Genomic DNA, 27,727 nt, shown 5'->3' on the forward strand with positions numbered 1-27,727 from the left:
GAAACAAATATATTTGCGTACAATAAAACAGTATCACACAATCTTTAACAAAAGAAAGTAGTATTTACAGCATTTACAGTGATAATCAGCAAAAAGAAGGTGCAGTGATTGATATCACTTCTGTTATATATTTGGTGGAAAATGATTGTAGAACTGACTAACTTCATAGAAAATTCAGCTTTAGCCCCTCCAACAATAAGACTATCAACTTGAAATGTACTACAATGCAATGTGTTGGTTGCAAATCAAATACACCAGATAGGACTAACTAGGCTTATTGCATATATATTTAAATACAGATAAATGGATTGAATAGGAGCGTTAACTGGGAATATGAGTTGCTAAAGAATTCAAGCCACACAAACTATTAATGATATTATAACAAATACTGAAAGGATAACATCCTTCTCAGTAATCACTTGCGATGCACCGATACCATATAGATAGACTCTTTAGCAGGTAGCAGGTAGCATATACCACATAGTACGGCTTGGAGTAACGTGCTGAGCAGTTAAACTAACGAGCAACCTTCTCTGCTGGTCCCAATATCTCTGCTGATTAAGTTGCTGGTGTCGTACAAATTCTCTTTCTCCTCCTCATTATATTTCGGCAAAACACAATTTAGAGTTAAAATGAATGAATCTCCAGACCACAGACTCGTACTCCATGCTGTCAGACCTGATACCTGATATTGGTAACAGTATCGGTGTATCCCCAATAATTACCACATGTTTTTGTATGTTTCTGCAGACCTTCATCAAGAATTTCCTTTAGTTTACCCTCCTCAGTTTAGAAGAACACATCAAATTAGCAGAGGTCCCCAGTGGAGCAGAACACAGTTTGTCTCCCTGAACTGAAAGTTGTGACTTGTGGTTGTGCAGCAACGGCTCAGGGACATCTGAGGATCTCTTCTGGAAGCTGGACGCTCTGCAGACCTTCATCAGAGACCTCCACTGGCCCGAGGAGGAGTTCGGGAAGCACTTGGAGACTCGTCTGAAGCTCATGTCCAGTGACATGATCGAGTCCTGCGTGAAGCGGTGAGACAACGTTCCAGACACACTTTCTAATGGGTTCAAATCTGTTTCAATAAGTTTTTCTGATGAATGGTGTTGTGGTCGTACTAACTTTAGATGGAATTACCGATACTGATGGGCTTTTTCTTAGTTTTACCGGAGCCGGTTGCACAGTAAGTCTGCTTTGTGCAGTCTGCAGGTCAAACGTCTTTTCCCCACATAACTGTTCCTCTCAGCACCAAAACGACCTTCTTGGGTTAAAGAAAAGTTCTCTGATCACCTTAAAACAACTTTTTTGCGTTGTGATGAGTCTGGGTTTACAGCTTCAGAATGTCATGTACATTACGATCCATCCATCCACCCCATTCTCCTCCTACTACTGACTTTAACACTCATCTGAAAAGAAATCTTTGAAACATAAGAAGTAAAATGGATATTAATTTTCTTCCCGTTTTTTTTAAATTGACTTCAAAAACCACGATGAATTAAAAAAAAAAGAAAACTGTTATTAAGGAATAAATGATAATAAGCTAACCAGGTGTGTTGAGTACCATGTGTTTGATACAAAAAGGTTTTGAATATATCTTAAAGAATAATTAAACTTTTATTAAATACAGGTTTTTTTGTCAACTTAAATATTATCTAAAAGCTACAAACTTTGGAAAAAGTGTTTTTCTTTTTCTTTTTCATTCCTCTAAAGCTTCATGATGTACAACTGGGATGGTGCCAGTGCTGCTGGGCAGGGATATTTCCAATTATGTGGACAGAAGACTGTCAGAAGACTTATCAGAAAACTTGGAGGGACTGGAACAACCACACAGTTTTAAAGCTTGAAAAAAATCATCATACAATTTGTTTCTTATGTTGTATAAGATATAACAAGTTAGGCAGAACTTACTTTCATTTCTTTAATCATCATAAAACGTAAATTACAGCAGTAGCTATGTGTTTTCTGTCCCTGTGCAAATCAATTGAAAACCTGAAGTGTGAGAAAAATAAACATTTATTCTGATTATTCTTCTTGAATGAATGTCTGCGTGCATGCGTGCGTGCGTGCGTGCGTGCGTGCGTGCGTGCGTGCGTGCGTGCGTGCGTGCGTGCGTGCGTGTGTGCGTGCGTGCGTGCGTGCGTGCGTGCGTGTGTGTGTGTGGTGTTGGAGTGCGCCCGCACTGTTTTTCTGCCTGGTTAAAGTGTTCCTGTCCTTGTGTTTCCACAGTACACGGGCTGCGTTTGAGACCAAACTCCAGCGCAGCAGCCGAGCCACAGACTTCAGGGTGCCGCAGTCCATTTGCACCATGTTCAACGTGATGGTGGACGCCAAGGCCCAGTCGGCCAAGCTGTGTGCCATGGACCTGGGGCAGGAGGTGAAACCTCCACGTCGTTTTACACCCTGGTCACTGCCGCTGAATGGAATCTAATTCTCTTTCTAATTGGCATTACATGTGTGAAAGTCGTCTTTTTTTATTGCTGTTTCTGTTTCATTGAGGCGTTTTCTATTGTTTCTTTGTCTCACATATACTTTTACATGTGCCATGTCACCTCTGTGTGTTTTTTTTCCTCCCTCCTCTCTGTCTTGTGAAAGTTTGTTAGAGACTGGGTAAGTGTGGCTACGAATTCAATTGAAATCTCACCCTCAGATCCCAAATGTATAATTAGTCATCAGTTTTCCCTGCCTGTCTTCCTTCACTTGAATTGTTTGGATTTTATTAGCATATGTGTAGATAGTATTGAATATACATGGGACCAAAGTGCGACATCTCATATTTCGCAGAATCTCAAGGCTGATACCAATTACTGACGATGAATTAATTACTGCTAAGTCCTTCACTGTTCTGTTGGTGCTATGAGGTGAAACAAAAGGAGTCCTCGCCGTGACTCTGCCGCCGAGTTTCCATGACAGCAGTCCGTTAGTGGGTTTTACTGGAGGATGTCAGTGGCTGAAAAAAATGGTCCAAAAGCACTTTGTTCACTTACAACGTAAAAAATAAGAACTAAATCAGACAACCCTGATCCCCATGTGTGAGGAGTGCTGTAAACACACAGTCAATTTGTCATAAAGATATCTGCATTTCTCCCTCTGCACTTAAAATAGAAGGAAAATGTGTAGTGTTTCACTCCGATTTCATGTGTCACACGTCATGCTGGGCTCACTAAATGTGGATATTAGGAGTAACGTGTATTTTTCTTCCTGTGCAGAGACAATACCACTCCCAAATCGACAATCTAATCGAAGAAACGGTGAAGGAGATGATAACACTGCTGGTAGCGAAGGTAAAAAAGAACCACCACAGTCAAACCCACACAAGCCTTCCGGCCATGAGTATAGACTTTTAGAGACTGATGACAATTCCTGGATTTCATAGAAAGTGTATCAGATTACCATGAAGAGACACAGAAAAGCCACAGAGAGGAAGACCTCAAAGGAAGAAATGCACAATGATTGCAAGACATGCAAATCTACGACAAAGAGAAGATGTTCAACACTGAAATACACACAACAAACTCAACCAGACACAAACTGACAGCAAAGAGATGAAAAGGAAGGCTAAATAACCACCAAAAGACACAGAATGCAACAAGAATATCAACACAGACACACAATTTATCATCAGAGACACACATTTCTCAAAAAGCCAATTAATGTCAAACAACTAAAAACGTGAAATGACTACAAAGCTTTACAAACCCAACAGGGGAAAAATAAAGAGTGACAAAAAGCAATAAAACAGAAAAACAACATCTGCAAGCAACCACATCCTGAAACCTTCATCAACCTGTAAACCTCAACAAACATCTACAAACATTCACAAATATTTATAAACATCAACAAACACCTTCACACATTTACAAACATCTACAAACTTCCACTGGAGGATGTGAACAACAAAAGAACTCTACCAAAGATGAAATGATGACCGCACAACCAGAAGATGACGTTACAAGACAGCAGAAGTCATGAAATATCGTCACAAAATCCTCCTAAACAGAGAAGCTCCTCACATAGGGCTTTTCTACCATAAAGAACCAGATTCTAATTCAGGGCCGGTGCCAGAACCAGTTCTTAAATGAGCACCGCCAAAGAACCGGTTGTTTTTCCACCGTTAACGGAGCCAAGTGAGAGCCACGTCATTGCGTCACTCCAAAACGTGATACGTCACTGATTTCAACAATGTCGAGGAGGAGACGGACTGTATTCATTGGTATAGTCCGGGTCGCTCCATCTAGTTTGGCCTGAACCTCAAATGCAGACCAAAGAGCCAGAAGACACTGAGTCTCCTCGTCACTCTGTAATAATAATAATAGTAACGCGTGAATGAGCTTGGGGCTTATTTTTCAACATTTCAGCATTACATTGTGAATTTCTGCTCCTTTCACTTTATTTCTGGACGTGTCTGAATCAAATGCTTCAACATGGAGGAATGGAGGTATAGAATGATAGAACGCAGCTCTAAAGCTGTTTATAATAACAACCTTCGTAAACACGCTGATTAAAGTTCTCTTTCACATGAAGCCGTTTTATGGCTAAAAAATCCAAGCTTTCATTTACAGTAGTATGTTGTTTGTTTTTTAGTTGCTGATGAACCAAAAGTATAATTTCATTATAAAGAAGTTCTGTGGGTAGAACATATTGGAGCGCAACGCAGCCTCATGCAGACCTCAGCCTGCGGTCATAACGCCATACAAGAACTGGAAGTGAAGTTAGTTACAATGATACGATGAAAAGGTGGTAAACTGCTTCTAAGTTATATCCGACGCAGCTGACAGGGCAGCGCCGGAGCTCTGCACCTCGAGAGCCACGGCTCCACCATTGCGGATTAAATTATCTTGTTCCCTCATATTATTACTTCAGGGAGCGACTTATTATATTGTTCCCACGCATTATTTGAATTTCTTTTCTCTATAGTCACTCCAGGGCTTCGTGTTCGCTGTAGATTTCACAAAGCCGGTTCGGAATCTCTTCTGCCTCATAGGTAGCGATAACTCCGCCCCCAGCTGATGACGCGTCTGGCCCCGACCAGGCCCTGCTCTGGCCCAGCAATGATGTGGGGCCAGCATAGCACCAGTTTAGCCCCTGATAGGCCGGGTCTTTGGCGGTGGAAAGACAAAGAACTGGTGCTAAGTCGGCCCTGGACCAGAACTAGAACCTGGTTCTTTCCGGTGGAAAAGCCCTCAGTGATTCACAACATAACAGAAACTTTCCACTAAAAGTGAATCAAAGTGACCGACGAGCCCTGCAGAGGGTGCTGAAGTTAGCAAAGTACATCATGGCTACAATACGCCCTCACACCATATCAGTATGTGTATGTGACGAATAAAAATGTAATGGAATCGACACAGAGAAACACAGACATCGGCCTCTCCCTCCTGAATTCATACAACTGGTTCTTTTTGCTGACACCAGTGAGCTGATACAGATTTTGTTCCTTCTCTCAGTTCGTGGTCATTCTAGAGAGCGTGTTGGCTAAAATCTCCAGATATGATGAAGGAACGCTCTTTTCCTCCTTCCTGTCGTTCACAGTGAGTACAACACAACACAGCGACCATTACCTGCAGCTGCAGCTGAACCCTGTGAGGGAATCCAGACATGTCAGCCAATCAGTCTTTTGTTGTAAAGTCATGTTTGAATAAAGTTTGTTCTCCAAATTTGGTAGTTTTCGAGCTTAACATATAACATGTGAATCAACGTTATCCTTATTTAAAGATGCAGTGACATCACGCAACGTCAGGCTCAAAGCTCATACAGCTGACAGGACATATGCAGAACCGTCATCAGGCTCCTTTTAATGACCTGGATGAATCCAGTGGGGCTGTGTTAAAATTGTTTCATGGTAATTGTGCTGCAACTTGACCTTTTTTTGAAGCCTTCCTCAGCATCAAATAGCTTAACACCTCAGCTGGATTCCTGCCACATTACAAAAGCCACATTATTGAGTTTGTGAGTGCACTTTTGCAGCTCAGATCGCCACATGAGCCAGCAGTGGCCGTTCAGCTGTGGGCTGTGCAGTCTCACCTCAACACTCTTTATTTGTCAAAGTGGCGCCGCAGCTGGAGCGCCAACTGTTTGTTCACCCACACCTCTCCTTTATGTGCAGGTGAAAGCTGCTTCCAAGTATGTGGATGTACCGGTAGGTATTTCTAGTGTTTTTCTGCTTGTATGTGTTGTATTGCATTCTGTGTGTCAAGAGTGATTTTCAGTCCCTTCCTGATATCTCATTAACCCTTGGTTTGCCGGTCAGGAAGGGTCTGCATGTGGCCCTTGGGCCATCTCATGCCCAGGTCTGTCTTACAGGGTCTTGGGGTTGCTGGACTACACCGCCATTCAATTTAAACACATATTCAAGTTAATCCAGACTTTGCAGACTTAACATTTTATTATTATCTGTCTTCAATAACCCAAACGTCCACAGTGGGAACACAACCTGTTGCAGTGAGGGTTACAGTGGTTCATCATTCTTCAAATTCAGCCATTATTTTGAGTGTTTACTTAAATACATTGTGTTTATAAACCACATTACAACAAGCACTGGAAGTGTTTCCAGTTTTGCCTTTTTTACCCTGAAAGACGCTCCGGGTGATGAAAACTGTTGTACTTTTACATCACTGTGTGAAACACATACTTACACACACACACACACACACACACACACACACACACACACACACACACACACACACACACACACACACACAAACACACACACACACACACACACACACACACACACTGGCTGGCTTACTTGCAATGACAGTTCGTCTGAGTTTAGATAAAACTAAAGCCAACCTCAGGTAGATGTTCACCCAACACGTCAATCCATCTTTCAAAGCATTTTTGGATTGTGCCTCAAAAAAGACTTGCAAAAGAAACTATGCTTTTTTTAAGCTCTTGGATTTTCTGTCTTTAAAACATTAACATTTACTATGGTAAATCACTGGATTGGTCGTCATGTAAAACCAAGATTCACCCTAAAGTTACCTCACTAAGCCCAAATCCTGCTTCGTGCTACAAGATAAACAGAACAACGCTTTATTAAACAAGTGATACTGTGAAGGATTCAGACACAAAGTCCGGCCTGAAAGTCTTTACTATAGATGTAGATGAAAACTGCTCGAAACAGCAGAGTAGAGGAACAAACCACAGAAAAGTTGAGGAGCAGGAGACAAGGTGGGAATATAAAACTCGTCTCCTCACATCAGATTGGAGGCTCCTGGATTATTCTCCTTCAGATTCTCTCCTGCGGGGCTGAACTCATCGGGAGAGCTTTACTCGGCATGTCAGCATGTTTAAGATCATTTTCCACTCAATCATGCAGTTCACACATTTGGAGATCTTTTCAATTGTTTTCCCTTGTCACAAAGATATTCTTGAATATCGGCATGAAATCCCAGTTAACTCACTCAGCATCTTAAATATGATGTAAACTCAGAGAACAACATGTATGAATCAGCAGTGGACTTAAAGATATGAAATATAATATTTTTACACGTTTTAATTGAAAGTTGTTGTAACATTCGTGGTTTGATAGTATTTTCCTCCCAAGCGCCGTGATGTTTGTGTGTGTTTCTCCTACATGTACAAATATTTGACCATGCTTTCACATGTAGAATCATAATCCAGATGGTATCGGTCGTCCCTGCGTTTCCTCCCCCAAGTGTCCATTCATATGCATGTGGCCAGACGCTGACAGCCAGCCATGCCTCGTGCCTCGCTCTCCGCGCAGCATACATTGTGAGTCCATGTTGTACAACACATGCCCACTCTGCTGTCAGATTGGCGGCGACGTGCGCTATCTGATCCGTATTAGCTGCCAACACTTCGGCCAGAGCAACGTGCCCAATTTCAAATTAATGCCTTGTCAGTGAACGTGAGGAGGCAGCGTGTACGCTGGCAGAGGTCACAGCTTCTGGCCCAACAGGCTAATTGTGTCCTTAATGTACAAAATTAGAGTTTCATCAGTAAAACAAGACACTCATTTACACATTGTAAGCATTTCTGCAGATGTGTTAAGTCACTCCAGTTAGCAGGTCTCCTTTCTTTAGGAGTCCTCATGAGAGACGCTGGGAGCAAAAGGTTGCGAGTGCGTCGTCCTCTCTGGAAAATGGGATGATATGTTGATGTAGGAGAGACAGCTAAGGCGTCGCTTACAATTGCATTGTCCTCAGTGAATATTTTAGATGTCAGAATGGCAGACCTCCTAACAAGCTGTTCTCTCCATCAAACCCATCTGAGTGTGTGCACTTCACTTTGCACATGCCCAGACTGCAGCGCCTGGTTCCTGGCCAAGCTTAACTCTGTGACAAGAGCCGAGCGAGAGCACGACCGCCCTGCACACCCAGACTGCACCATTCCTCCTCTCAACACTCTGCATCTACCAGGAATTTGTCCCAAGGGGAATAATAAAGTATGATTACTTTAGTTTAGTTTATTAAATCATTTACATTGTAAAGATTACATTTATCCACCCAAGATATCTCTAAAAATACAGAGACAAACTGAATGTGATCATCTACAAATAACTCAAACACTAAAGACTTGATATGATGACAACAAATTCACTGTATTGCTGTAATACCAGCAACGTCCATGAAAGTTAATGTTCAGAACAAAGCGGTTACGTAACATGAGGAGGAATCAAAGGAGCACCTCAGGGTGCATTCACAGTCCTGTTTGATCCAGACCAGAGTTCTCTTCAGGGAAAAAACCTTTAGTCAGGGCAACATGAACACTCCCCCTAACCCTGAACCGGATCTAACAAGCGGTCTCTGGTTCACTTGAAATGCTAGGCCTCGGTGACGCAGTGTGCAATGCATTCTGGGTAGTAAGCAAACAAAGCTAAACGTGCGAATCAGAAAAAGCAGAAGCAGAAAGAAAAACTCGGAAAATATCTTGTGGGCAGACGTGGAGTAGAGAGGCAGATATCCGGTTTCGGTCAGGACCAATCAATGAGCTGTGTTTCTTCTTTACTTCCTCTCTGGTCAGTGTGTGTTTCCAAACTGTTGAAATTGTGTGACATTTTCCAGGCGATTTGATCCAGTCCCAAAAGTGCTGCTTAAACCCCACCCGAACCCAATGAATGTGTGATAAACCATCACCACCACACACACACACACCACCATCACCACCACCACACACACCAAGTGCACCGAGTCCCGGACTATCCAAATGAGAAAGACTCCCTCAATGAGACTTTCTCATTTGTTATGCCAGTGACACGATGGGTTAAAGAGCTTTATTGTTTGATTGTACAATCTTTTACAGTTTTCAATCCCTTTTCTTTTTCTCTTGCAGAAGCCCGGGATGGACGTGGCTGATGGCTACGTGACGTTTGTCCGTCATTCCCAGGACATGCTGCGGGAGAAGGTCAACGAGGAGGTGTACGTGGAGAGGCTGTTTGACGTGAGTACGAGATCCGTGGTTGATTTTCATCAACTCACCAAAGTCCAGTGACTGCAGTCCGGTGGTAGCCAATAGAAAGTTCACTTCTACAAAAGAAAGTTCTTACTGTGACTACCAGGATGATAACAGCTTCATGGTAGCCAGATAGATGGTGTGCAGAGAGGGTTGGCTGGATGAATGGGTTATGTACATGATGTTTCTTCAAAAGACTGCCTTCCCTCTCAGTGAAGTGGAATTTAATATTTATTCTGGAAGTAACATGGCTCCATAAAATAATTAGTTTTTGCCTGAAACATTATAAAACAACCTGAGCAGATTTGAAGGTGTAATGAAACTTTGATCTGACAGAATCTGCATGTCGAAGCATGTTGTTTTGGTCGTAATGTGGTTAGCACTGTTTAGCATGGACAGGTTTAGAACAAGATGGGTGGCACTTAAAACTCTGTTATCGGGTCCAACAATCCATCTTAGAATTCTCTCTGTATCTCCTCCCACGTTGCATCAGTCATGCAGTTTAAAGGTGTGATATTAGAAATAAAAAAATCCTCACTTAGTGTTCTACACTACCGGGTGTGTAGTTCAGGGTCATTACTAAACTGCTGCTATGCATCTTGTCTGTCTTTACCATGAGCATCTCTGACAAAGCCAGATCATTCTTTACATGCAGGAGTTGATTTGTGAAGCCGACTGTCCGGGTGCATCAGTGTCCTTCTCCATAGCTGACAAACTGTAATCAGCTCAAGCTGTAATCAACTTGGAAAACAGTGCCAGGATTGTGTGCGATGAAGTGACGTGACACAAGGTCAAAAAGCACCAAAACAATCAGTAAATCTCTAAGCCTGGCCGCTTAGCCTTCTCTCAGGTCAAACCGCAGGATGTCTCCCAAAAATATGCTCAAACAATCCCCACTGATGAGTATGAGCCGGGAGTCATCGCAGTTTCTGTCTTTTCCCTCTGAACTGAGGCTGCTGTTTGTCGATGCGGTCCGGCCTCCTCGCTGTGCTCTCCTTTGTCTCTGGGTGTTTGTGTGCATTTTGTCCTGATCTTGAGGAGGGATTACCCTGAGCAGCACTCCGCTTCTCTGAGTCAGCAAACAACAGTTAATCAGTGGAAAAAGACGCACAAAAGATCACTTTGTAAGATGGCTAAGCTCCGTGTTTACAGGCAGCCGTCCACCGCAGTTTTCTTTCTTCAGAACCGACTCTCACATCATCTCATCTGATTTTTTTTCTTAAACCATCTTAAAAGAGAGTCTAAACATGAAAAGATACTTCAGGGTACTTTAGATGAATGTTCCCGACCAAATACGCTTTTTGTTTAATTGAAACTCTAGTTGTTGTGACCTGACAACCAAATACTGGACCAATAGCAACGAGACCAGAGCTGCACTAAACTTGTTCTGATAGATGTACTGAGTTCTGTTTGGTAAATAACTTTATTTATAATCCTAGCCAAGCTTCTTGACTGTAATCTGGAGGAAGAGTTGGACATTCTTTGACAAAAACATGTTTTCTTTGACTCTAAGTCAGAATTAATTTAGTTCTAAACTTGACAATCGTCTATGTCTTTATCTCGTCTTCTTGGACTTTTGGAATTTGCTTTATCCAGGGCTCAGACAGGAGGGGGTCTCTTTCTAGATAATCCTCAGCACCTTCTGACCACTTCCTGTCTGTTTCCTCTCCATTTCTGCTCCATTTGATCCCATGAGCATATATTTAAAACAGCTCATGCTGATAGCTTGTTTATGGAAACGACTGAACAAACCTCCAGATGTGAGAGAAAACAGCTGACTCTGCGTTTAAATCTTCTGCTCTGCTAAGTCAGATCATGTGTGTCAATTAATTATGTGTCTAAAACTTAAGACATTAATGAAAATGATGCTATCATTAAAGCTACTCAAACAACCTAACAAATTAATTAATTAATATTATGTTATATAATAATATTAATCATTAAATTAATGTTATTCACAAAACTGTCAATATATACTTTGTCGGACTGAATGGTAATATTTCACTTGTTTCAGGAGGTTTGTAAAGTTAAATAAAACCAGTTTATCCTCAATCAGATCATGGACCCTGAGTGAAGAGCAATACAGTTTTAAAAAAGGGTGGTGGCCTGACAGAATGACAGTGAATGGACCGGACATCAGATAAACTAGGCGTGTGTGTGTGTATGTGCATGTATGTGCATGAACCAGCGTCTTCCATGACATTTTATGATATAGTTTCTTTTTAAGCGACAATTAGTAGGGAAAGATGGCTTTTACCTCCTGATCGCTTAAAAAGAAACGATATCACAAAGTAAAAAATGACAAAATTAAGATAATTCAGCTACAATGTGAAGCTGTCATCTGGGCTGGGGTTATGCTACGGGTTCGGGAAGGTGTTAAACGAATGGGAGATCATACAGCACGTTTTTGTGTGTGTGTGTGTGTGTGTGTGTGTGTGTGTGTGTGTGTGTGTGTGTGTGTGTGTGTGTGTGTGGGTGGGCACGGCCTCACTCTGCAGTGTTGGCATGGACACGGTTGCGTCTCTCCGTCCGTTGTGTTGAGTGGAAGCCTGGAGGTGTCTCCCGTCTCCTGCCGTCTCCGCTCGCAGCCCGCTGACACGGGGTGACAGAGAAGTGTCCGGTGCTGGATGTTTGCTGTTTTTTGCTGCAGCTTGACCCGTTGCTTTGCCATGTATCCTCTTTTCCTCCACAAGAGCACTTCTGCCGGGGTTTGTCTGAGTCTGAAATCCTTTTGTTGTCAGTCTGCATCAGTTCTCCCTGCAGCCACACCCGGGCCCACGAAGGTGTCTGTGGCTGCTCTCTGCAGCTCTGTTGTGCTTTTCTTGTCACTCTGCCCTTCCTTGCCATCCTTCCTCTTTCTCTTTCTCTCTATTTAACTATGGCAGCACAAAAGATAAGGTCGAATCGAGGCATATGACAATAACCCTGAACCCTTCTCATTCACTACCAAGACTTTTGCAGCCCTCCACACATATTTGGTGTGCCTGAATCATCATAAGCAGGTTTGATTGACACCAATCAACCATAACATTATGACCTCTGACCTCTCACTCTATAGGTAGTATATGGTATCACGATAGTAGCAGCATGTCCTTTAAGTCCTGGAAGTTGTGAGATGGGATTTGGATGAAACCTTGTGCATTAATGAGTGTCGGCTCCCCGTGACCTTGTCTTAAGTCCAACACTCTTCTTTCCTTTAGACACTTTTGATAACTGCTGAGCTATATATACTATACAGCTTTTAAAAGCTTTCACATAGGTCTAGTTGGTTCAAAAACATTGTATTTAAAGTTTGGGATCAGCTAAACCCCTGATTACACGACATAGGGTTTGATTTCTGATTGGCTCGTTGGAGCACACATTTTTAAAAATTGAAACAAGCCAGCGAGAGAGAGGACAGACTTTCGTCTCTTCTGGGGCGTCATCCCGGGCATGGGGACGATTATTACTGATGGAAAACCATTGGAAAGTGAATTGTGCATATGACCTCTTTAAGTCATAAGATCACTTCTATCATACTAAAACAGTAAGTATTTCTCACTCTTCTTCTTCAGGAGCAACATGGAAGCATCTGTTTTTCTAATGATGATGGACTCTGTGGAGCAGCAGTCTCATGCGCTTCAGCCTCCAGCAGAGTTACCAAAAATGCTCACCACCACGACCAACGCTATTCAGTCATTTCTAATACACAAATTATCACTTGTATGTTTGTTTTAAATTAGACAGCTACTAATCTGATTTCTGCTGACAATACAGCTGGACTTTTATGGAGGACTAAATGTGCCAAAATTAAATAAATTCACCATTAGATAACTATTTAAATGTGTGATTAATTATTAAAATTGGAATTAAATATTTAAATTTGTCATAAATAAGTGAGTTTGACAGATACATTCATTAATTTAGCAGTGCAACATGAAATACATAATTAAATAGTGAAATATTTATATGTTTTTTAACACAACATTAATTGGTATTCTAATGAATCAATGACCCATTTGAGATGATCTATTTATATATTTAATTACAATTTTAATGAATTGATTGCATATTTGAGTAATTATTTAATGTTGTATTTATTTAATTTTGGCACCTTCAGTCCACCATAGACTTTATATCAAACACAAAATAATTCCATGTTGAGAAGTTTTCTCTGTTCAAATTTGTCAGTTCTTCATTTTCAGTATTAAGTATATGTAGAAGATAGTTCTTAAAAAATAAAATGAATCAAAATACAGTGTATTCTCAGCTACTGAATAAACAAACTTTAGCAATGAAGCACACATTACTTTCCAACTCTGAGCAGTCAGATATCAAAAGGCCATAATGAAGGAAGTAAATCATGATGGTGAATCAGAATCCAGGAGATTCAGCATACTGTTGGTGTATTGTACGATCATGTGTGACGTCACAAAGTTTCCTCACCCAGTAAATACATAAAGAGAACTTCAGATCCTTCAACTGACACAGAAACCCAAAATAACACCAGCATCAGCTCTCACAGCATTTTTAATGTTCTTGGCTGTATTTGTTGACTGTTATTCTATTAGGATTAATTCATTGCATGATCAATAAATTAAAGAACTGAAGCACAAATGAAAAAAGGTCATTGAAAATGTTGTATTTTTTTTTTGTTGTTAAATTAATAACTTCAGTGATTTGAAAAAAAAAAGCTTCATTTTTATAAATATTCTGTGTAACTTTCATACATACAATGCAAAGAAAATCCATCAACGGCATGATGAAAATATAAACAGACATAAAACAGCTATAGAGAACGTTCTGTCTGGTACTCCTTCAAAGTTTCAAGATGCAGACTTTGGCTTGAATGTGAAGTTTGGCCAGAAGCCGCAGCGAGCTGCTGCATCAGATCCTCCACTCTTACATAAAACTTTCATAGATCACATTCTTCAGGAGTCAGAAGACCAAGAGATCAGCCACATAATAGATCAAAAGTGACTCAACACTTTGGTTTGATGTGAGAAGAACATGATGACAAAGAGGAAAAGAGGACAGAAGCTCCTGAACCTGCTGCTGCAGAGTGCTGAGTGGAATGAAGTGTGACAGAGAGGAAAAAACTGTGGAACCGTCACTGGACCGGAGCGACTGCTGCTTACATTCAATTTGTTGTTGAGTTTCATTTCTGTAGGAATTGAATCTGTATAGTTTTGTTGGGCCGTGTGTCTTTATGAAAACTGGACCAATGTTTCATTGGTTGAATTTGATCCGAGCTGGCTGTGTGTCCATGAACGTGGAAGTTTGGGCTCATGAAGATTTCCAGAATAACAGTGCAACCCATGAGTGTTGGTTAGAATCATTCAATATAAGATCATCCCAGCAGTAGTCACTGTTCAAACCAGGGGAACGAGGCGTTATCGTCATATTTCACACCTTCTATGTAACATTGCTGCCACGTTGGCATTGCAGCTGATATGAATAGTTTGAACGTAATTTTTTGGCAGAACAATTCACATTTGTTGATGCGTATAATAATGTCAGAGTGTAAGAATCAAAGCTTGAGTCAAGGTCTAAATAGTCCACTATTTTTACTGCAATGTGATTTTAAAGCAAGCCAGTCTCACTCCAAGTTGTGTAATACCTACATTTGTCTACAGGTGAAAAACATAGTCATTTCAATAAATTGCACCAAACAGCTCTGAAAATGCATCATGGGTATGTTTTATCTGCTTCTTCTTTACTGCAGGCAGACTTCAGGTCACGTGACTGCCGAGTTACTTTTGACAAGAAGACAAAACATGGCGGACATCCCTTCTATTTTCAGTGGTAATTGTTATATTTTAGAGATAGATTGTGGCTTTAGCTTCATTTTGTTTGCTTTTTTAGCGACAAATGTAACTTTATTTTCATATTATCCATTTGGTTCATCTATACGATAAGTTTTTTTAAATAATTTTGGCATACATTCATTCCATTATCGACAACAAACTTGATAGAATTTGATGTCGAGTCATGGCCCTTAAAACTCTAGTATTTGACCACAAATATGCTTCTATGCATTAAATCATGACTTCTGTTTGATTTTCAAAACACAACTACAACTTTTAGAAATTAATGAAACAGATCAAACCAATTTAGCCACAATACAAACTATAGAATATAACAATATTTGTATTATAAACAGTCATTAGATTACCGTTACTTTCCAGCAGGCTGCGTTACTGTGTTACTGAACTGTGATTTTAATCTGGTGAGACTTTCTCGTAACGATGACGTATGAGCTGCGTGACGTCAGCGTGAACAGAGACTGTAGTGATCAACAGGACCTGCAGAGTTTAATTAAAAATACCGACATTGACTCACTAAAACGTGACAAAAACCTGAGTGCCCACAAAAAGTTAGACCACAAATCTGAGCACGCAGCACAGGAAGTGAAACTCAGTGAGAAAACCCCAGATGATTCGATTCAGTTCTGTATGATGGAATCTGCTCAACCAATAGAATGAAGCTGAAAGGTCTATTGCTTCACGGCGTATTTAGGCTGTGCATCATGTTTTTGAAAAGTGAATAAAGTAAAGTCATTTCAAAAGAAATAAGTCGTCAGTAAAGTAACTGGATTACTTTCTCAGGAAAGTATTGAGCAATCAGTAACTGATTACTATTTCCAAGGAACTTGACAGGAGACTTTTGACCCTGACATATCCCACCATGGTCATTTCACCTTAACTATGAACACGTTAATTTATAAGCAGGGGAATCATCAATAAATATGTTGGTTTTTTTCTTTCTTTTTCTATATTAAGCTTTGCTTGCAAGGATTAAATACTGCATATGAAGTTATTACTGCAGAAGCTGAAGTACTCCCAGGTTAATATTAGAAGAGTAGTGATCTATTAAAGTGACTGTTGCGGCAGAGCGGAGACCCGCGTGCACGTGTTGTGTGTGTGTGTGTGTGTGTGTGTGTGTGTGTGTGTGTGTGTGTGTGTGTGTGTGTGTGTGTGTGTGTGTGTGTGTGTGTGTGTGTGTGTGTGTGTGTCGGGTTTGGAAGGGGTGGGAGGGGGTCTTCTTTAGAAATAAGGTCACGATGGACTTCGCCTAATCTTTGCTTTGTTAAAGCCCCCCACCCCCACCAACCCCCCCACCCGTAGTAGGAGCTTCATTTGTTGACCCGTGTGGTCGTCTCCCCCTGCAGAGGATTAGACACGACCTGCTCTCCGTACACACTTCTTGAATATCGTTCTGTCATTTGTTCATGTGTCTGGACACGTTGATGAGGAGACTCTTTGTCAGTTGATCTTTTTTTTCTTTTTTTTTGAGCATTTTGGACTAAATTTGTTTTTTATTCATCTCATCACAAGATGACGAACACGCCGTCAAGCAGAAAGACATCAGAGCACCAAAGTGCTTGGAAAACAATCTGACTGGTGGGCATATAATCTAGTTTGCTCTCTCGAATTAAAAAACATTTCATGAGGTTTTTGTGACCCAGCAGGGCACGTGTTTTTTTTCTTCTTCACACGCTGACGAGCTTAAAGTCTCTAAATCCTTCAATGGGCCGCGGCATGGAATGAATAAAGGAAGTCTATCAAGTGTCCCAATGCTGTAATAAAGAGATTACATTTCAAATCACATCAAGTCCTTTAAGCGTGTTTGATTTCACACATTCCTGCTGGATGTGAAGATGAACAGCACAGAGCATTTGGTCTGCTTACATCCAGGTCACAACCCCAAACAATAACAACTCACTCAAACTGACTCTAGTGAAATAGAAACGAATATCATATCTGCTTCCAGAGGAATGGAGGTGGGAGGTCGCGGATGGGGCACAAGGCCAAGTGAAGATGTTGTTCATCTTTCTTAAACACGTCTGGTGTAGGGTCTTCTGCTCAGACTCCACGCCTGAGGATAGATGCCACATTAATTGGGGTTTTGACATGCATTCACCTCAAGACGAGTATCAGCCAGAGAAAGAAGATTATTTTTCATTTCTAAACGTGTCGAGACGAGTGGCAGCAGACGAGCCCATATGTGACCCGATGCCGATAATTTTAAACAAACAGCATCTTAAGAAATGATTAATAGTCTGAGTCATATTAACGAGTGCTAATACCCATCTCCTGACATACATTGACGGGCCAAGACGCTTTTAATTGATACTTGACCCACTTCTCTGACCAATCACATGCGAGGGAACAAAGAGCTTCCCTTGGTCATTTCAGCCCATCAACTGTTGCTCCTTGGTGTCTGAATGGGATTTACCTCCTGTCATTTCATTGACTGCAATCCAATCACACCACAGTTTTAATATCTTTTGCTGTTGTGAAAATTGGTGATGGTGATCTGGGACATGATTATTAAATGTGAAGGGAAGTCATCTGTGGAATGGTTTGTCTCAGACTGAGTCTGTGGTGACTCACAATGGACGACTTAATTCAAAATCACCAGCCAGAAACTAATATGGATTATTATCTTGACAAACTTCAAGTAAGACTTTCTGTTATTTTTACATTGACAAAAGCGTACAGCGTGCGTGTGTGTATGTGTGAGTGTGAGTGTGAGTGTCCCCCTTCCTCCCGAAACATGGCCGAAGAGGCTTCAGATTAAAACAGATGTGCTGAAATGACAGCGGAGGGAGACTTAGCGCAACACAGCCGGGGGATCATTGATTAAAAAAAAGCCATGTTGTTAGTCTGAGCCAAATCCAGCCTCACACTGATACACACGGCTTCCTGCATGACACTCCCTCCGCACCCCGGACAGCCCATCCACATGGGGGGGCGAAAAAGGAAAGCAGAAAGGATAGAATAACAGAGACCATCCGTCCTCCCCCACCCTCCCCGGGGGCTGGAGTTGCAGATACTGGGATTACACAGGTCAATTATACACTTAATCTGCCTTTGCCCAGAGAGGATTAGGAGTGCGGCTCATTGATTGATTTGAAGTATTTCCGTTGACCTTGGGCAGTTATCAGATTCACAAGCGTGGCGAAATTGCACTTCTGTGTGACGAAAGTTAAATCTTATCCACAATCGCCGCTGCTCCTCCCGTCCCGCTGCCGGGTGGCTGTGGCAGAGCGCCGAGAGAGCGAAGGGTCGGATTGAGCTGCAGATTGGGGATTTGAGATTGTTGTTCGTCCCCACAGTGCTGAGCTGTGGTGGCGGTGGCGGTGGCGGTGGCGGTGGGCGGTGGGCGGTGGCAGGGGCCTGCGGCGCTCGACGGAGCAGACCAGGAGCATCATACCACTTGGCTGTCCGGATGGACGCGGCACCACTTTGCCGTCTCCGGTCACGAACTGCCCCACTGCAGCCACACCAAGTGAACAATTTAATCAACGCTGAGCTCGGGCAACACGCAAACTTAACTCCGTCCGTCTGTCTTCTTTCACTCAAACGACTCGGATAGTGTGGACGTCAGCAGTGAGGAGGAAAGTTTCCTGTTTCGAGGCACAACAAGGGGGAAGATGTGCCTTTTATACAGAAATGTAATGAAGAAACATTTCAGTCCATCAAAACAAATAAAAGTACCACAGTGGGATGATGGGAAAATGTATTATGTCAAGGAACTATTGACAAAACGGGAGTCTCAAAGTTCAGTTTGTCAGTATGAGCCAAGAGACTTTACAAGAGTCAAACTTCAATCTTTTTGGGGTTTTTTTATAAAAAGAAAAATTAAGTTTTTCTTTAAAGTTTTCTTGGAATTGTTAATTTATACTACAAATCAAAAACATTTCTTGACGTAGAAAAATGAATATAATTTCTTTACTATCAAATTGTGAAAGACGTCTTGGTGAAGTGGTCTGAATCCAGATCAGAGGTGGGAAATGAAGAGTGAAGACATGAAGTGGAGAACTGAGCTGAAGTTTGAGAAAGAAAAAAGAAATGTACAGAATACAAACAACAGTTTGAGATCAATCACTAAATGCTGATATTGAGAAATAAAAGATGAAATGATCAGATGAAAAAAAGAAAATGTTAAGGAAATAAAAGCAAAATAAAAAATGTCATTTCAAGACACTTTAACAGAAAAACCAATACGAGCAAGTAGAGTATGTTTATACTAAATACTATTTAAATAGTTTTTTTTACAAAATTTTATCTTTTTCCTTTTTATGTTGTTTTGTTGTTTTATTTCAATGACAATAAAATGTTCTGATTTCAGAGGAGACATTGAAAGGAAAAACTCCTTTTTAACAAATAATTTTCGGGTTCAATTTTCAGACATTGATGATTAAAATGTAGTGAATATGGAGACAATATGAAAAATACATAATTCACCATATATACACACACACATATATATATATATATATATATATATATATATATATAGAGAGAGAGAGAGAGATCTTTTTTAAGTTTCTCTCCTAGATGTTTTACCACATGATAAAGTGCTCTTGTAAGACCCAAAACAGAATCAGTTTGAAATTATTATTCACTGATGTTTTTGAGTTTTTCACGCGACAGTGATGATATGCCCTTAACCCTTTCTACACAACAATGTGGCAACAACATGCGCCGGTGTTTTTTATGCCACCTCGTAATCTCTTTCTGGTTGAAAGAAAATAAGTATAAAAGGATTACATGGCCGGCAGGGGGATATAATGGTTATGCTTGTAAGTTGCAAGAAATAAAAATCTAAATAAAAGACCAGCCAAGCAGGATAGTTTAGATTGAGTGGGACTGTTCAAAACATGCTCTGAAAAGGTTTCACTTCCGTTTAATGAAGTCTGTAAGCAGCTTAGTGTCCCTAATAATTACTGAGAGCGAGCATTTTGTTTCCCCGCTTCGTTTCTTTGGCTCTAAATCCTCTGCGAGGATTCTCAGCTCGCCGGAGCCGAGAGGAAACGGCTAAGGACACTAAAGCCACGATCATCCCCAGAGGAGGGAAATACAAGTTTAATGGAGACTCCTCCTTTGTCGGGTCCCGCTGCTTTATTGATGAGGGCTGGCGGGGTGAATTGATCGGGGACACGCATGTCATCTCTCGGGGTCTCTATCACCCTTTTACAGCCCCCGTCCTCTCCTCTTTCCCTCGGCCTTGTTAAAAAGGGAGGTACGGTGGCATTTGTTTGATTAACTTGTCGGACAAAAGTGACAGCTGCTCACGGGCGTATGTGGATGAGTGGCCCAGCGCCGCTCCCTCTTTGTACATCTGTCAGAGCCGGAGCAGGGCGAGCAGGGTGAAAAGAGACAAATTGGACCCAAAAAGAAGGCCATTCACCTTCCCCAGACCCCCCTCTGGCGCTCCACCCCTCTCTCCCATTCAGGTGCTCGGCGGGACCCTCAAGTGCTTGCTGGCTTATTCCATTTTCACTCCCCCTATAGAGTTCCCTGAGCCCACAAGTGTTTTAGCCCTCTTTTTTCCTGCCTCAATCCACCCCTAAGCGGCTCTTTGTAAGTAGAATGGCTCACTTTTCTCAGGGCCCGGAGCTGGCGGCTTTTTTTCTTTTTTATTGTCCACCACAGAGCTTTTCTGTCGCTCTTTGTATGTTTACTCAATGACTGGTCGCTGACCGTAATTCCAACTGTTTAGTTCCTCACAACATGGCCCCTCAACCTCTTCCACCTAACCCCCCCCGCCCAAATATACACCCATCCCTTCTGCGAGCCACCGTGTTTTTCTAAAGTTGCTCCTTATTTAGTCCCCCCTTGTCCATCCAACTGACACTTGCAGGGTAGAAGGAGACGGGTTATTGTGTAAAAGACCCAGATTGCCAGGCTGAAAAGAAGCCCAGACCTGAGATAAACATTTACCTTTCTGCTGCGAATGCTTACGCTCGAGGTTGGCCGCCATCCGGTTTATCCGGTGCTGCTTCCTTTAAAGCATGAAATGCCCACTGAGCCCATTTTGTTGCTGTCCCAGCTGTGCTCAGACTGCGGTCAATGGTCAGCCGCAGTTTGCCTTTTGTGTCGTCGGCACAATCAAAACAGTGTGAGACCTGTGTGCCTATTGAACCTACAACTTTACTTTAGTCCGGCTCTCACAGCTCCTTCCTGATTGAACCTACCTAGAAGCTTGAATCAGAGACAGTGATTTTCAGGATGACAATATCCTGCACGAGATGTTGAGCCTCATCCAGTTTTGCTTTAAAAAAAAAAAAAAAGCCTGTTCTCTAAAAGTAAAAGGTTTATTCAGATGTGTTTATGTGTCAATGGGGTTCTCTCAGCCCTAATTTTTTCATATTTTCTGATAAAAGTCTCACATGTACACACTGAGCTATTTGTGGGAAGATGGCGTCAGAGAAAGAGTTACACTCGAAGGAAGATCTTGAGTGTAACTTTCAACCAATACCTGGACCCATTCACCACTGGGTCTTAGATGTGTTGATATTTCAGTGGATACAGGTAGAATTGTCTCAGCTGGTCGAGCAGATCGTCTTCCAATCCCAGGGTTGGTGGTTTGATCTTTCACCAGCGTCTTTCAGCAAGACGATGAATCCCAAATTCCTCCAATGATGTATGAACAGCTTCTTGGCAGCAATCAGCACTGGTGTGACAATGATTGTGTGTGAGATGGTGAATGTGTTGTATGTCATTAGACCTGTTCGGATCGGTACCTGGGACAAGATATAACCCCTTCACTCTATCCTGGATTAGGTCGGTATAAAAGTTGGATTGATGGCTATTTTACACAGATGTGGTTTTTTTTTTTATGCCTAAATTATTATCAGCTGTTACAAAAAAGTCTTAGAAACAACCCAGAAGAAACAGTATAGTTTGGATCCTGTTTGAGCAAATCCTATTGATCACCGATCACACCAACAGGGAGGCAAATTTTAACTTATATAAGACACTGAGGGCTACCAACATAAGATAATCGATAAATTATATATAATTGTTATTGCTTCATGATCTGTCACATCAACTCATTCGCTGAAAACACTCACACACCAATGGTGATGGCTTTGCACACCAATAGGAGGGCCTTGGAGTTCAGTGCCTTGCCTAAGGGCGCTCAACACATGGATAGGACACAGTTAAATGTTTCTGAGGTTGAAGGCGGTTGTCTTGTCTTTGGGTGGCCTCTCATCAGTTCTGAGGCTGTTTACTGACATGAGAGGGATGATCGAACGACCAACCGTGAGATTGGACAATGGAACCACGGCAGCCCCTCGAGGAGGACATATCGTTGCAATGAAGGGACAATGTTTGAAAATTATAAATCAATGTGTGGAAAAAGCTTTTTTTAATCTGTTTGTGTGCACACAAACAAACACATGCTCTTCAAATGTGTAAATGTCACTGCCTTTATGTATTTATGGATCCATTGAAATAGGAACAGTCCACCAGAGGGCGCGGCTCTGACATAACACACTGGCCAATTACAAAAAAAAAAAAAAGAGAGAGCCAAAAGCAAGAATGTCAAATATAATTGCACAGCAGAGCAGGTAGCACTGGCATTGATATTAGGAAGAAATCCGTGGTGCAATGTTGAGCCACAATTAAACTATTTCAGGTGTCGAAAACTTCCGTTGCTGTTATTGGCTTCTAATCTCAACACTGCCCCCGTCACTGCCGGAGGTAACTTTGGTCCATATGTGTAAGCTTCCAGGAGATATGGCGGTATGGCTACATGCATGTTCACCACAGAGCATTGAAGGAAAAACAGTCCTTAATGTGATTATACTGGTAGCAGGCTAGTGCGTTGATAGCTCATAACATCTATGTCTTCCTTTAGCATAAACAAGCCTTCTAGAGGAAGAGGTGTACTTATAAATGTAGTCTTAAAGATTACATCATCCAGTCCCATTAGCCTCCAGTGAAAAGCTCCATTTGTTCTCTGAGGGTCAAGCTTAATCCTGCTGCTGGGTGACCAGGGGAGGAACCAGGAGAACAGGGAGCCTGGAGATGGTGGATCTGGATCGGTGTGTGTGTGTGTGTGTGTGTGTGTGTGTGTGTGTGTGTGTGTGTGTGTGTGTGTGTGTGTGTGTGTGTGTGTGTGTGTGTGTGTGTGTGTGTTACTATGGTAATTCAGTGTCGTCATCAATGGGCTCTCTCTGCTGAGCTGGCGAGCGGGACTAGAATGGGCCAGCGGTGGGCTCTCAAAAGCAATGCAGGTAGGATTAGACAAGGCCTTTGTCCAAAGTGCATAATGTCTTGCAGTCAGATTTAAAGGCCCCCCCCATCCACCAACTTTATCCTCATTTGTTCCCTGGTCCGTGTGAGTGTGCATGTATGGGCTGTGTCTGTACGCCAAATGCAAGCATGTGTGTTATTAAAGAGCAAAAAAGAAGAAGCAGTGTTGCTTTATGGCTCTCCTCAGCCTTCCCTCTCCTTCACAAGGAAACCCGTCACTTGGCATTAGTGTTGCCGCTCAAGCAATCATCATTCCAAGCCTCCTGCTAATTGCAGACACAGCTGGGTCTCAGCAGGACATTCTCTCTCCCTCTCTCTCTCTCTCTCTCTCTCTCTCTCTCTCTCTCTCTCTCTCTCTCTCTCTCTCTCTCTCTCTCTCACACACACACACACAGTGTAGCGGTGACAACACAGACTTTTCATTTCTTCCGTATAGAGCGCAGACATCCACACCAAGTGGTCAGCTAAATGGCTGCATGGCCAACGCTGTCGATAGCTATTACTTCTGATCGTCTCTTCGAGGTGACCAGTAATTCAGTCATGACTTTTAAATGCTTCATTTCAATTCGAGCACGGTGTGCATTCTAACATATCTTGTTTAAGTTGAAGGTCATTGATAAATTGAGGCATCACTTCTTGTCTTGTTGGAGAATAATTCAGATGCGGCACTACATCTTCATTGTGTATTCTCCTTTGAAACTTTGTTAACTTTTTAATCTGTGCTTTAAAGAACACTATGCATGTGGTTGATTCTTGGTGAACTATATATGATTTTCTTATACACACAACACATCCTAACATTGCTCAAATTACACAAAAACAATGAGCTTTTTTTCAGGTTTGTCAACAGATGTTTGTGGTGTCTGGGCCACTCTAATGTCATCTCTGCATTTTTCTTCAGGTCACGGAAAGATATAATGTCACCTTGTTTTTATTTCTATCTACATTTTACAGCAGTTTTAAGGGACCTTTCGTCAGCTACAGATGCTTTTAAACAAGTCACCCAATGAACCTGATAACCCTTTTTAAATTTCAGCTGGGTTTTTTCCAACTTGATTTTAAAATGTTTCCTTTTTTTTTTCTTTCTTTTTTTTTTTACTTTATGGCAATTTCAGATTGCTTAAATGTAAAGTGCACCACAAACAAAATCTATTATTATTATTATTTATTTTTTTTTATTTTTTTTATTATTATTGTTGTTGTTGTTGTTGTTGTTGTTGTAGTATTGCTATTATTTTATTATCATTATTACTATTATCATTTGATATTTTCTTTATGAGCATTTTCATTGTCCCTGCTATTGACACAGGTGGTAGAGTATCTAAATGTTTTACTCAAGTAAAAGTACAATTACTTCAGCATAAAATTCCTCAAGTCAAAGTAGAGAGGAGGCATAAAAAAAAATCACTTGAGTAAGAGTGATGAAGTACTTGGATTAAAACCTACTAAAGTAGTGAGTAATTGTTGAGTAACCTGTCATTAATGTCACTACATTAAAATGTGCAAATTCAGATACAATATTACTTTAAATGAGATTTATTTATTTGATTTTATTTTAAGGATCCCCATTAGTCTCTGCCAATGCATAGACTATTCTTCCTGGAGTCCACTCACAAAAAGAAAAGAAAGAGAAAAAAAGAAAAACATTTACACGATTAAAATAAAACTTTCCACAATAACAATTAGACATCAACAAAGCACATACAGTCAACTCAGAAATCAGAAATAAACTCTGGTTGCTTGTGAGGACAGAGGTGCTCTGCCTCCTCCGGCTCTGAATCACCGATATCTTTTGTTGACATTGTTGTTGATAGCAGGCAGCTTTTCCTTCGCACATCAACAGAGAATTTGTGTGCAGTCACGTGACTATCTGGCTTCATTTGATTGGTCACACATAGTCAATTGACTGAGCCTTTGGTGGAAATCTCTCAGCCGGAGGAAAATATTGTGATTAATTTGATATAATCCAATCAAAAGCAAGGTAACGAGCAGCACGAATCCCAGAGTAACGGAGTAAAAGTCGTGTTTTTGTCTTCATAAAGGGATGTTGCAGTTGGTCCAAGTGTGTGACAACTTAAACATGATGCTACCACCACCATGCATCCCTGTTGGAGGGCTGTTGTCCAGCTGGTGAGCAGGTTATATATAAGGGTTGTTATAATGCAATAGGACTGACCCCATAATCCCCCATAATTTTTTCTAATATCATTCATAGAATCGAATAGAAAATACTTTCTGAATCCCAGAGGAAATTTATTGAAAACTTCATTGGCTAAAAATTGAAACAAACATTATGTAAACAAGATTAAACTGAATAAATATACAATCGTTATTCATCCAGACTTTCTTCTTCAAAATGGTTAAATTCACACACACCCACACCCTGACACACACACACACACACACACACACACACACACACACACACACACACACACACACACACACACACACACACACACACACACACACACACACACACACACACTTCTTTGTGGGGAATCCCGGGAGCTTTTGTGCTGCTGAGAGTGAGGAATGTTGGAGTTGAGGAGGGGCCGCACCGCGGGGGGTACACAGGGATTACAAGCAACCTGGGACTCTGCCTCTTTCTGCCTCTGCTGCTCCTGCGTGTGTGTGTGTGTGTGTGTGTGTGTGTGTGTGTGTGTGTGTGTGTGTGTGTGTGCGTGTGCGTGTGCGTGTGCGTGCGTGCGTGCATGCGTGTGTGTGTGTTTACATGACAATGATCTGCTGGAAACCATATTGTTTTTTGTTTTCATTACGTCTTGATAATGAAAATACAAATGTGAACATAAGTAACAATGAAAATTCTGTAGTTTAGCTCGTTACTTTGTGATTCAACCTTCAGGCCTGCAAAGAACATTCAAACTCCTAATATCTGATCGTCTGCATTTTATAGTTCCACTAAGTATCTGCTGTATGTAAGAAATGTCTCTCTCGATAAAAGCCACAAGCATTTGTGGAATCAATGAAAAGAGAGAGCGAGCATGAGCAAAGAAGAGACGTTCTGAGAAGTTAGTTATGTTTTTGACTCCTGAACATCCTGAATTTAGGTTTTGAATGATGAACAGAGGAACGTTGCTGTCCAGCCTTCTGATAGAAAGCCTGCAACTTGTTTTGTTTTTTCCATGTAACCACGAATTACTTTCAAAAGCCTGAGAAAAATAGTACAGTTTGTGTGTAGATTTGATCAACTACAATGTGATTTGTATCAACCACATGTTTCCAATGTTAACCAGAAGTCCAACCACCTTCGCTGCCTCGTCCCCATGGTGGTGCACTCGCAATGTGGAGATTAAGGGGCCTTTCACCTTAGGATAGTCCGAGAATTTTCACACCTTCATTTGGTTCGTGAAGGTGGCTTGGCTAGTTAGCTCATGGCTAATGGGTAGCAACATACAACAGCGATGTATACTGTTCAGACCAGATATCAATGAGCGCCTTTTTCACAAATTCTTCCTCACTAGTTCTTCCTCACTAATTATTCCTCATTACGCCTCTGGCCATAAGTTATTTTCCAACTTTCTCTTTCTGCATCTAATTCTTTTGATTCCAGCGGTTAGCTTTGTTTGTTTACTTCCCAGAATGCATTGCGCATTGGTCATGTCCTCTCCCGCTGTCCTCTCACCCCGCCCACTTGAAAGATCGTTTGCAAAGGGACCAAGACAGATGTTTTTTAAAGGGACCAGAGATCGTTTGCTGTGGTTCAGAGTTCGTGGGCTTGTTCTCGTCGCCCAAACAGAAGTTTTTCCCTGCAGTCCTAAAGAAGCACAGACATTCTGCTCCCACTCAACTTCCTGCAGCTCGTTCAGAGAACCCCAGTCCTCTCCCGCACCAACTGAGAGACAAAATTCATTCCAGTAGACCTTCTTTGGGAGGTAACCGGGGGGCAACTTTATCAACCACACCTGGTTCTTCTAAACGAGGAGAACTCTACCAAGAGCCTCTCCTGAAGTAACAAGCTCCTCTCTCCGCCATGAAAAGGGATTTCTGCAAATAAATACATTAGTTTGAGCTGCTTTCATCCAGGATCAAGCTTTTGTTGATGGTGACCCAAAGTTCATGAGTTCAAGGTCAGAGTGTGGACGCAGACTGAGGCCCTGTCCACACGACAACGCCGCTTTACGAGCCTGAAAATTGAGTTATTTTCTGAAAACGGGTTTCAGAGTGGAGAAGTTTTAAAACATCTCTTCGCCACTTGCTGAAAAGGATGATGTCACTGATCCTCCTCCCGACCCAATGACCCTGCAACCTGC

General features: G+C 41.6%; 1 protein-coding gene across 1 annotated transcript in view; it reads left to right on the top strand.

The window, feature by feature from the left end:
- Window positions 1-27,727, top strand: part of LOC308108977 (calcium-dependent secretion activator 1-like) — a gene marked incomplete at both ends in the record, with an annotated part of 180,358 nt that overhangs the window by 133,665 nt on the left and 18,966 nt on the right. Inside the window, 7 exons of the mRNA XM_080462308.1 lie at window positions 882-1,037; window positions 2,230-2,377; window positions 2,596-2,610; window positions 3,210-3,284; window positions 5,448-5,531; window positions 6,107-6,139; window positions 9,301-9,408. Coding sequence (XP_080318434.1) covers window positions 882-1,037; window positions 2,230-2,377; window positions 2,596-2,610; window positions 3,210-3,284; window positions 5,448-5,531; window positions 6,107-6,139; window positions 9,301-9,408 — 619 coding nt within the window. The remainder of the gene's footprint in view (window positions 1-881; window positions 1,038-2,229; window positions 2,378-2,595; window positions 2,611-3,209; window positions 3,285-5,447; window positions 5,532-6,106; window positions 6,140-9,300; window positions 9,409-27,727) is intronic.

Source organism: Lipophrys pholis (genome assembly GCF_963383615.2).
Source record: "Lipophrys pholis genome assembly, chromosome: 4".
Classification (NCBI taxonomy): Eukaryota; Metazoa; Chordata; class Actinopteri; order Blenniiformes; family Blenniidae; genus Lipophrys; species Lipophrys pholis.